At 44.5% G+C, this 12,623-nt stretch overlaps 1 protein-coding gene across 1 annotated transcript in view; it reads right to left on the bottom strand.

Annotated features, from left to right (window-relative positions):
- The window catches only part of LOC120562929 (oxysterol-binding protein-related protein 10-like), a 57,670-nt gene extending 45,183 nt beyond the window's left edge, over positions 1–12,487 (bottom strand). The window contains exons 1-3 of the mRNA XM_039806877.1: positions 12,103–12,487; positions 5,986–6,164; positions 307–386 (exon numbers count right to left, since the gene is read on the bottom strand). Of these exons, the coding sequence (XP_039662811.1) occupies positions 307–386; positions 5,986–6,164; positions 12,103–12,305 (462 nt within the window). The 5' untranslated portion in view covers positions 12,306–12,487. The remainder of the gene's footprint in view (positions 1–306; positions 387–5,985; positions 6,165–12,102) is intronic.
- Positions 12,488–12,623: the final 136 nt, after the last annotated feature.

Raw genomic sequence — 12,623 nt, forward strand, 5'->3', positions numbered from 1 at the left:
TCCAGACAGCTTTGTGGGGCCAAAATAATGGACCCCACAAGTTTAAATGGGTGTTTGATGGTTAAGACTTGGTTTTAGGATTAGGGATAGAATTAGGTTATGGTTAGTGTGAGGGTAAGGGTTAAGGTTAGGCATTTAGTTGTGATGGTTAAGGTTAGGGTAAGGGTCAAGATTAGACATTTTATTGTGAGGGTAAGGGGCTAGGGAATGCATTATGTCAATGACGGGTCCCCACAAAGAGATTGAAACCCACTATGTGTGTGTGTGTGTGTGTGTGTGTGTGTGTGTGTGTGGGTGTGTGTGTACCTTGGCGCTGCTGTCAGAGTGGCGTCGGGAACACAGCTGGAGCTGAGTCATCCATAGCTCTTGCTCCTGGGCGTCCAGTGCTAACAGGAACAGAACACGGGGACACGGCATCAGTGTGAGTGCTTCCTGCCGTCTGTCCCTGAGCCAGGGCATAAAAACCCACATCCAAGGCTATGGCAGTTATTATCAGTGCATTTATTTCCAATTGTCTTCAAATTTCATTAAAAACACCGAAAACAGCAATGAATTGATCCTACTAACAAGTATTGTGTGTGTACCCAATATTCCGGCTTCTTGAATAAAGCACTTTCTGTAATTTCCGGTAGAATGCAACATTCATGGAGCCATCCATCTTCGGGCTTTTGTCAGGGCTGCTTCTGGACTGACTAACATGGACTGAGCTTATTCCTTGCCAAGTCACTTTGCTACTTGTACCCTTTTTTTTTAACTCTGTCCAGTTACATTTAACTCAGATAATGAGATATTTTTCTGCCTCCACAACAACTCCGTACCGCTTGTATAAAGGCCAAAGCTGCCTCTCTGATGGAACATATGGTCACGATGTGTTTGAGGGGAAATTAAAGATCGAAATTGTTATAAAGTTACACGTGCGGAAGAGGGGGTGGGGGATAGCAATGTTTTTTCTAACCTGTATCGTATATGGAGTTGAGTTGTAAAGTAACGATGTTGCAATAAAAAATCAATGATACGGACGGGTTTTATCTTTGTTTTGCAGCTGACGAGTAAGAGATGAAAGCTTTGTGAAGCTACACAGAGAAGGAATGCTAAAAATATCTCATCTAAATTTAACACAGCTCCGTCAAAAAGCCATCAGTGGGACAAAGAACGTGAGGGAGCGAGATGGACGTGCGAGAGGGAAAGGAAATCACAGCTGTCACATATGGAGAATAGCAATTCACACAACTGTGACCCCTGGGCTCAGCCAATAACTTCAGACACACACACACACACACACACACACACACACACACACACAAACACACACAAAAAAACACACACACACACACACTACACAACACACACACACACACACACACACACACAACAAAAACAAAAAAACTGTAAAATCAGTGGTCTGTATTGGTCTTGTTTTTTTTACTGACCCTTCTCAACTGCCTGATTATTGCCTAGAACTGTATTTTAGGTCAAACACCATGATAGCCACCAACGTTTTTTTGTGCAAAAGAAAGTCAGGGAATTAAAAGTGTTAATGGGAAATAAGTGAATCATTGAATGTGTTTTTTATTTCATTGAAGGCATTCGCCTTATTTTGAAGTTAAAGACTCCCTGAAACCAATCAGTGATATCAGCAGTGTTCAGATATGATATGTAAGCTGAGAATGACTCTCCTTTTAGACCCTGATGTAGAGCTGGGCAATATGAAATAAATCAGATATCACAATATTCTTGACCAAATCCATCGATATCGATATTGCGGTGATATTGTAGGGTTGACTACTGGTGTTTTCACAAAATATTCACACAATGAGATTTTAGATAAATGATCATCAGTAATGTGACTATAATGACTTAAGTGGGTAAAGGCAGATAATAGAACAGTTACAACAGTCTGGTAAGTTCAGAAAATGATATAACTTTACTGTAATGCAGCCTTTAAAACCAGGAAAAGACAACACGTGTCATATCGCGATATTACGATGTCCAAAATGTAAGACGATATCTAGTCCCATATATCGAAATCGATATAATATCGATATATTGCCCAGCCCTACTCCTGACGGCAAAAAGCTTCTTTCAAAGGTGCAAGACGCATGCTAGAGGAGAACTCACATATCACATTTAACTGAAGATGGAACTTTAACAACTTAACTGGAACCAAAATATGACCTTCCTTCCTCATTTATTTAGATATTTTCAAATAAGGTACCTGATTAACTAAAGGTCTCCCTTTCCAAACGTGATTTATATTCTTAAAGGGTCAGCCTGGTATTATTCTATATTTGTTTTTGTAAAAAGTATCCCATCAAAAAACACCAAAATCAACAATGTGTAAGTACTTTACATTATTTCTGACTTCCTTACTTGCTTATGGAGTTGGTACAGAGCTCCATTGGTTCCTACTGGAGATGGTAACGAAAAACACCTCAAAAATATATAGTTTCAATTTTAAAAGAGGCTCTTCCCCTAGTGCTTCCCATTCATCTCTATGTGAGCAGCCGTGCAATGCATTCTGGTAGTGTTGCAGTGACTATGGAGAAGCAGGGTGCTGAGTTGCCCGCTCCTCGTTCCCATAAAGTTGAATCTAGGCTACTTTATGCAAATAAGGAGCGTCCAGCTCAACTCGCCTCCTGTCAAAAACTCCCAAAACTCTTTCAAACTTACTGTGGTCGATGTAAAATGAAGACAGATTCAGCAACAACATGGGCTATTTCTCATATAAAATGTTTTGAGAAACCCATTTCGGTGAACTGTTTTTGTACAATGAGAGAAAGTTTTCCGAACGAGCCACCATGTTGGTCTGTTTAGAAATCAGAAAGCCCAAGGTAAAGCGTTCGCCCAATCAGGTGCAGCCATCGGGGTTGTAGGAGCCTGTTTTCTTTGCTTGTCAGTGGTCATTAAAGGCCGGGACACACCAGGCCGATAATCAGCTGTTGGACAGTCTGGCGAGGTTGGTGACTCGAGTCTGTTCGGTGTGTCTCGTGCCGTCATCCGTCTGAGGGGCTGTCGGCGTTCATTTTGGCCGACCTGACATGTTCAGTCGGAGGCAGGGCAGTCGGGACTCACCCGGAAATGGCGAGCGGAATGAGCGTGACTAGAGTCTCTCAAAAATCTGACGAAAATCTTTTAAACTGACCTTTGTTGAGCTGAAATGAAGACAGATTCAGCAACTGCACGGCCTATTTCTCGCTTAAAATGTTTTCAGAAACATATTTCAGTGAACTATTTTAGTACAATATGAGATCGTCTTCTGAACGAGCCGCCATGACAGTCTGGCTTTGAATTTCCAGAGAAAACAAACCCATGTGACGCGTTTGTCCAATCAGCTGTCGGTTTTCATTTCTTGGGCAACAATACAGAGTAGCGCCGCCTGCTGCTATGGAGATCTATTACGTTTCTCATGTCGGTGTCACCTCAGTGTGTCCCGAGGCAGTTTTTTGGACCTCGGGGACCCGACTGATCATCTCGACTTGCTTTTCAGTCGACGGTCGGCCGTCTGGTGTGTGTGTCTCGGCTATAAGAGAAACTGCTAGTGGAGATACCCCTAGCGTGCAATGCTGGGAAGCGTGGCGATCCCTTTGGTGAAGTAAACGCCTTTACGGACACGTACCATTACAGATAGGGTTGGGAGCAGGGCGAGGAACCCAGAGTAGAACAGCTGCTCCTTCACGTTAAAAGTGGTTAGGCATCTGATGGAGGTCCCCACCTCATCCTTGCAGAGGAAAACAAGTCCAGGCAAATCCAATTTAGAGGAGTCCCTGGGGCCCACCCAGAACAAGCTGGAGGGATTAGGCTACAGGATACATCCCATCTGGTTGACGAATGCCTAAGTAGCTGAAGAAAAGAATGTCTGGGCTGTATGCTAGTCTAGCTGCCGCTTTGACCCAGACACGCTAAGCAGCCAAACTGGGTGGGTGGATGGAACTGATGAGATTTGGTTGATGGATGCAGATGCAGAGAAAGGTCTGGAGCTGTTCTCAGATGCTTTCTCTGAAATATGGACGCCGTAAGTGGTTTGTATACAGGGCAGTGAGGTAATTTGTATTCAACAGTGTGGAGGTCCCCCTGGTTCTCCAGTTTCTGGAGTATAATGGAGTTTGAAGAGGTGCACTCCAGACAGGAAAAGTTTCAGAACAAATGCAAAAAACAACACTGATTATATTACACCAAAAGGTGTTTCTACTTCCAAAACTTTGGGGGATTGATATCCGTTCCAATAGTCCATGTCAGTCTCGGAGGTGTCAATGATGAGAAGAGGAAGGTCTGTGAAGATGCTCACGTCTCGTCAACCTTCTAAAGGTAGTATGTATAACTTTTCACCACTAAAATGTCTAAAAACCACCCATCGATGACATCATATCCCCTTTGTGCAAGCATTGTAGTTGTCTGCCAGAAGCTGTCATAAATTGACATTTTATACAGTTTTAAACCACATTTTTTACGATAAACCTTTTAGCTCTTGTTGAGTTTTAACGCTCTATTTTATCCGGATGAAGGGTTTTAGTCATCGGATAAAAACCTCCGGAATGATAAACACTGAAGGAATCCTTATCGGGAGAAGCTGACTGCAATGACGGCATTGCACCATCTTTTGTTATTATTTTGACTGAGAGACCTCTAGTGGCAGAAAATTACAAACATACATTGAGCAAAATCAGACGGGCCTGATCTTATGAGTATGTCAGCATGTATATAGTGAACTGTATTGTATTGTAGTTTTATTCCTTTAATTTTTATGCATGTACTGTACCGCCCTGTAAGATTTCGTCTCCCTGTCCACTGTGTGCAGAGATTTGCTGACAACAACATTCACACTCAATTCCTCTCTGTGCTGTTGACACCAAAGACAAATGACAGGCATAGGGGACACTGTAGCGCTGTGTCAGATATCACTCCAGTGCACCCTTAAAGTACAGTGCTGACCTGAAGGCTCCCTCACGCTAACAAAGAGTTTTTGAGAGCATTGTGTGCTGCTGTCTTTGCTTTCCCTTCCATTCGAGAGAAAGCTGAAAGTTGAACGTCAAAGAGTTATGTGTTGTGAGGTATGGTGAATGGGTCTGAAAGGGATATAACCAACAACAGGTGTTGTTTTGGGCCAAACCGTTCTGGGGACTCCCTGACAGGAACTGCCCACTGGTTAGCTCCTCCGAGAACTACATACCTTCAAGGCACCTTCTTTTCTGTTTGCATTCACACCGAAAATAGAAACGCTAAAATGATGTAAGCAGGCCGGTCGGGCTGCCTCACTCCCTGCCGCTGGCAGACTACGGTTATCTAGCTGTCCTCCCGGCTAAGTAGTCTCCTGCAGCGGGGAGGGAGGTAGTAGCTGCCGGTGTCCATAAACACCTATAGTTGAAAGGATGAATTTTTTTTTTTAAACTCTTTGAAAGCCTACTCCACTACCACGGCCCCTGAAAGGAGCGTCATCTGGCGGTGCCTGTACCTGGCTCACAATCACCTATTGGCGGCTAAACAACTGCTGCTGGTAGCCGGCGTCCCGGAGCTCTGTAGCGGCTAAATACAACCAGCAACTGCTGCTCAGATTTTATTGTTCTATGGCATTGTGTTCACGTTACAGCGCGTTACGTAGTTTCTATTTTAGGTATGTAATATCTATTGGTGAAGTAGCATTGATCACTTTGAGGGGGGGTACATTTTGTCCCCACTGGGGATACAAATAATTCAGCAGAGGCAGGGATATGTAGACCAGAAAGGGGGAAATCCCACGCATCCGCTAATCGCACCCAGGCCCTGGATTTAAAGTATTTGATGAATAGCAACCTCGACTATACAAGAAAATCCCAAATTGACATTAAGCTTCTCACAGTGTACATAACTGTAAAGTACCTGCCCTCTGGATGTCACCGAGCAAGAGTTTTTATAAAAGTTGCCATATGACAGTGACATACAGTACCCATGACAAAAACATATTCACTATATGTCTCTCATTGCCCAAGACAAAAAGACACATTCTCTTACCTCTGAGTTTGTAGGAATCCCCAGTAGTGGATTGAATAGTAAACATGTAGGGAAAGTCGGCGCTGGAGACCACCATTGCTCCAAGGAGAGGCAGAGACCCTCTGGGAGGTCGCTGGCTTTTACTGAGTTCATTCAGATAATATTGAAGCTGACCAACCTCTGGGTCCAGTACAAAATATCTGCAGAAGGGAGAAGCGAGAGAGACATAAGGAAGAAACATGAGGTGGAGAGAGGTTAGGACAGAGAAGGTCTACAAGAGTGTGACTAATATTAATGGGGCTAATTAGGCTACATACAGCTTTAGTTTTGGGCTGTGGTTCGCATATATAACTTTTATTGGCTTTGTACTCTGTTTTATTGGCTCAGTCTACTCTAAGGGTGCACTTAGAACTCGGGTAAATCGTATCTGGCTAAACCGCCCCGGTGATGTTCTCTCCTCCGTGGCCTCTTGGCTTGGCTGCCCTCTTTGTGTGTGTTGGAGCAGGAGCTCAGCCCTGTCCTCGGGCAAAAACAGACCGACGACAGAAAGAATGCATGTGCAGCCATACAAACTACACTATGACCCTTTTCCCATAAAGTAACGATGACCCTATGACCCTGGGTACATCGCAAATGTATCATCAAGACAAACGGGAAAAGAAGGGGGGATTAGGCAGGTAAGGCAAGGTGTAGAAAGGTCAGAAAATATGCAACAATATGTGCCGTCGTCAGGTAAATGGTCCGGAGTCCTGGAGTATTTACTGGTAGCGGTAGTGTTACTTCTCTACTGCTACCACTGCAGTCAGGAAGAAACTAGTCTCGCTTTGCCAGGTCTGGCTAGTCCACACAACATTTATTTAAACCAATCACAATCGTCTTGGGCGGTGCTAAGCGCTGGACGGAGCCACAGTGCTGCTGCAAAATAGCTTCGGGAAGGAACTAGTTTTGGTGGAACATGTGTACGTTCAAAAGTAGTTTTAATCGTGCGAGAGAGAACTCAGATTGGACAGATAGTCTAGCTAACTGTCTGGATTTACCCTGCAGAGATCTGAGGAGCAGTTAACCATAGTCCTCAGAAATCCACCGGAGGTTAGAACGCCAACACAAAGTATAAGGAAGGTGACGGATATCCGGCCGAAAACGAGGAACGTTTTCCGGAATTTCTGCTGGCGCCTGAACAATCCCAGAAATGAAAGGTCATCGTTTTAGACTAGGAAGAAACTGTTCTTGTGGTGTGACGTTTGATCCTGCTGGAACGCAGCCTCCTGTCATAGGGGATGGGTTAAAAAAGCTCCAGGGTGCCAGAGATGTACAGGTCAGATTGCAGCCAATCACCTGCTCAGTAGAGCAGATGTAAAAGTCTACTCAGACCACTACTCTCCTGCCTTAGGAGAGCAGTGGCAAGCAAGACAGGCACTTTAACCACTAAGCCCCAGCACCACTGGTAAAGGGGAAGGGGTTGCATAAGCCCTGTCATATATGTCAGACATTCCCATCTGGGGTTGAGTAGTTTTGATTTGGAATCTGCAGCATGACAAGAATAGTACTGTATGTTAACTATATTTATTGCATTACTAATATGGGCATTATACATAATGATCAGTAATGTCCCTATTCACTCATATCCCCTGATTGGATCGGAGCAAAATGTCATACAGCCATTCCTTTCCACAGACCTATCCTCCAGGGGCACCATGGGATTACCATCTGTGGGCCCTAATAACTTTGGTCAGTGGGTGTGGTCAGAGATATAACCCTAACCCAGCAGTGATGTCACAGTGTCGTGGAGCACACCTGTACAGGTGGACAGTGAAACCACTGGAGGGCAGCTACAACAATGTGACACACACTATCACAAAACATGATGGTATCACATCATACAATTCTTTTAAAATGGAGAAACAGCATCGGAAACAATGGCTGTGTGTTTCTTTGCGTTGAAGGTGTTTTTGTGTTTTTAGAAAAACAAAAAAAGACTAAACTCAGACACTTTCACACCTCCACTCAAGTTTCTGTCTCGTTCTCTGACTAGAGAAAGATTTCTACACATAAAAACAAAACTAAACAATTCTCCTATTACTATTAAATTATTAAATTCGGAGACGGTGAGGGAGTGAGACAGGAGCAAACAACTCTCTGCAGCGTGGTCGGCTTCAAACATCATCAGAGTGCATCCATTCAGAGTCATTGTTGGGCTCCGGTTATGATGTTTTATCTCTACCCTTTCTCTCACACACACACACACACACACACACACACACACACACACACACACACACACACACACACACACACACACACACACACACACACACACACACACACACACACACACACACAACACACACACACACACACACACACACACACACACACACACACACACACACACACAATCCCAGCCACTGTTGGTGAAGTATTGCTCTGTCAGCATTCTCCACTCGTGATGAGAGTGAGGACAAATCTTATTTCATCTATCACTGGAGCTCATATGCAGCTATGAGGGCAGAGTTGTTCAACCCTGGAGTCTGCAATCTGGTGATGAAGCAGCGTCTCCGAGCCCTGATGAGGAGAACCACTGATGGAGGGGCGCGACAGAAGCAGGGATGGATAAAGAGAGCGAAAGGGTGCTACAAAAAAGCAAAAAGTTTACCAGAGGACAAGGAAACCCAGCAACGAGAAGAAAGAGACCACGATGAATAATTTAAATTGGTTTTCTCACAGCAATCTGTTTCTTCTCCACTGCTGCGTGGCAGGCAGGCAGGCAGTGGGACCGATCCATATCCGACCGCTTCTCTTTTTCAAACGTAAACCATCAGCGACACAAGCAAAGTGAATCAATAACCTTCTGCCGTATTAGCTGGGTCTCCTGTCACCAGACGCAGCAGAGAACGCGGCAGAGCGTGGTAACACGTTACATGTAACATCGCGGAAGCATTTTCTGATCGGACCCCCTGTGTCGTCTGTCTGGGCCTTCCAAAACATTATAACAAATCACTGACAGATCAATGTGTCCTCATGATGTGACAACACTATGCTTAAAGTTTGCCAAGGGTTTACGGAATGATCGTGGTGTTACATCACTGGACACAGAACAGGTAGGAACCCACAAACACAAGCCAGAGACACACAGTTAAAAGTCTAAATCCAAACGGTTTATTTATGAAACAGGCAGGGGTCAAAAGCCGCAAGGCAAATTACCCCAGGGAGGAAGTATAAGTCAGATAAATGAGGTCATCAGGATCAAGATCAGCTCACAGGTTATAATGCTGGAATGCCTAGTGAGCGCCAAAAAACAATTTGGCATAGAGCAGGTGAAGGTGGCGGCTATTTAAAGTGTCAGGGTAATCAGAGAGGAGCAGGTCAGGTGGGAGAACTGGTGGGAAAGGGCTTAGTGATCAGGAAAGACTGGTGACACATGGACCCTTTAGTGGAGCGGACACTTTATGCTTCGTGTACACCACGATCCATTTGCTAAGTCTGTTTTAATTGCACTTTTGCACTTTGTCCTTTTGTTTTTATCACTATCTCACTGGCTCCACTCTGTCAACACCAGCCAGAAAAAAAGCAGAGACGCAATCGTGGAACATGCACCCAGAGATTCTGTCCATGGACATCACAAGAGAGAGAAAATAGAGAAAATAGACTGATTTGAATAGAGAGCCTTAATCAGTTGAGATCGGAGGACTCTGTTGTAAAAAGGGAGGTAAAATGATAAATGTAGCTAGGTGGCAGCTCTCCTCTGCACTAGTGCAGATCGGAGTAAAGTCAGGAGCATCAGCCTATGTTCCTATTCTCTGCGGATGACATGGTCTTTTCTGCAGAATATTTTTGAGGAGGGCCAGAGTACTTCCATTTTACAATCAGAAGCCGTTCCTACTGTGGGTCAGAAGCAGCCAACGCCTGCGGACAAGCCTGAGACAAGGAAGCCCACCAAGAAAGTTGTTAGCTAGTGCTAGGCCCCGGGCAGCACGAACATAGCAAATGTCAGAGCCTACTACCAACCATCATGTATCATAGTAAGGGATGTAGGCCACAGCTGCTTTGGTGTGGGCAGTGAGTCCCAGTTCCTATTAAAGAATAGAAGTACAAAGAGTCGATGCTATGAAGATGATAATGTATGAAATCTGGTATTACTGTAAAAAACATGTGGTACTATATTACAATATAAACTGTGTGACTTTACATAACAAGCTATATAACTCTTAAAGTTTATGACAAAGTGGGTTTTTGTATAGTGGAAGATGTATCTCACTGTATATATGTGTGTGTTTGTGTGTGTGTGAGCTTGAGGTCTAACAAACATGTTGAATGCATTTCCTTCCTCATCATTACTATTATTCAGGCTATCTTTATACTTTTTGTTTTTGCATGCCTTATCATTTCCATGTTTTTGGGAGGACCCCCTTAAAAACAAGATGGTGCATCTCAAAGAGTTTATCATAAAAAAATACATATTTTCTTTTGTTTTTCTATTGGGTCAGTTTTTGCTATTTTGCAAGTGTATGTAGTATGTTTTGTGTGTCATCGTTGTCCTGTTATTTGTCTCTGTATATTGTACACACTGTCTGTTTTTTTCATATCTTATTTAATGTTTTGTTGATTTACAATTAAAACAAATTATTTGATAAAGCACATGAAGCTGCTCTGCAGGTCTAACAGTCAAACTAAAAAAAGACTTCCAAAGACTACATTATTAATCTAGACGGTGTGTTTTGGCAGCCTTACTGAAGGCAGCCAGAACTCTCCAGTGAATATTCTCTGTCAACCGCCTTTTCACGACAAATAACAGGAACTAAATCCCCTCTGACGGACCGAGAACAACAATAAAGCAACAATCAGTGTGATGATACAGACATCTTACTGTCTGTCTGTCTCAGGCTCAGCTCTGACACCATGCAAAATGAGCGCACGGATCGGGCTATATAAAGAATGAATCATATCATATTCAAACACACGCATACACAACCTGCTGACGCACACACACACACACGCACGCACACACAAGCACACTCAAACTCTAGTTTCTCATGTGTTTTTGAGTCAAAAGTCATACAGCGCCGTGGGAGTGAGTGAGTGAGTGAGAGAGAGAGAGAGAGTGTGTGTGTGTGTGTGTGCAAAAGGTGATCATGGAGCTTGTTAGATGCTGGATGCTTTCCCTGGATTGGAGAGAGAGAAAAAGAGAGCAGTTAGAGAGAGAGAGAGAGAGAGAGAGAGAGAGAGTGTGTGTGTCTCTGTGTGTGTGTGTGTGTGTGTGTGTGTGTGTGTGTGTGTGTGTGTGTGTGTGTGTGTGTGTGTGTGTGTGTGTGTGTGTGCAAAAGGTGATCATGGAGCTTGTTACATGTTTGGATGCTTTCCCTGGATCCGAGAGAGGGAGAGAGAGAGAGAGAGAGAGAGAGAGAGAGAGAGAGAGAGAGAGAGAGAGAGAGAGAGAGAGAGAGAGCGGAGACGCAGAGAGGAGTGCAGGGCTTTCCTGCTCCTGGATGACTCATTCAGTGTTTGTGGGACTCCCACCCCCACATCTCCTGTCACCGAGCCTCACCACAGCTCCACGCTCCATCACCGAGAGGACGCACAGGCAGATGACCTGATGGTACATCCACCTGCTCCACTCCACATGTGTTGTGGGATGTTTCCCCGAGTTGGTTATGATGATGACTTTGGTCAAATATATAGGCTTGTAGGCTATACATAAATTAAATATTGTCCAAAACTGACATTGCAGTTACATTTAGAAAGATCCCTGCGTATGTGTTGTTTTATATGATTCCTGTAACGCACAGAGAAATTGATTGAGGGGTGGGGATTAATTCAATATATTTTTTAAATTAATTAGGCTACATTTAAAGAAAATGAAATAACAATTATGGGGTATGGAATAAATAAATTGGCGCTGGTCTGGGATCCTCTGGGAAGTCATAATATTTCCAGTAAGATCGAAGACTTGTATCCATCTGTGAAACACATGTAGCCTGGATAACTGCAGATTGACCTGCTCAGACCCGGAGGGAATATCATAAGAATAAGATAAAAACAGCATACAGGGTCAACATATATTGATCTCTAAATCCTCATACAGGGATAAAACAGTGCCAAACAGGTTGATCAGGTCAGTCATTGTATCAGTCAGTGAGCTACCTGCTCTGCCAGCCCTGCAGCGGGTTGGTGTACTTCTTCAGGACCCCCTCCAGGTGCCGCTTGCTGCGGGCCGACCCTGCGCCGCTGTCCCTGGTCCCGGAGCCGACTCGGTGCTCCTCCACTGCAGCCCGGCTGTGCGGCTGCTCCTGCCTCCTGCCGGGGCACCGAGCGGCGGGGCTCTCCGGACGCGCTGCCCGGCTCATGCTGCCGCTGCTCCCGGTCCCTCTCCACTCGGAAGTCACAAGCTTTTCCGCGGGAAACAAAGAGGCAGAGGAGAGAGAGAGATGTGCACTCAGAGACTGACTGCAGGCTTTAGTCAAAGGGATGCAGTGATGAGAGAGACTTTCTTTACTACAGCTGCTGACACTCTGGAGAGGGATATTCCGAGTAGCCTATTGCACTGCGGAGCTCACTCTCTCTCTCTCTCTCTCTCTCTCTCTCTCTCTCTCTCTCTCTCTCTCCCTCTCTCCCTCTCTCTCTCTCTCTGACGTTATTGCGTTATTTATTTTGGAAATCCCATG

This window comes from Perca fluviatilis, chromosome 7 (genome assembly GCF_010015445.1).
Source record: "Perca fluviatilis chromosome 7, GENO_Pfluv_1.0, whole genome shotgun sequence".
NCBI lineage: Eukaryota > Metazoa > Chordata > Actinopteri > Perciformes > Percidae > Perca > Perca fluviatilis.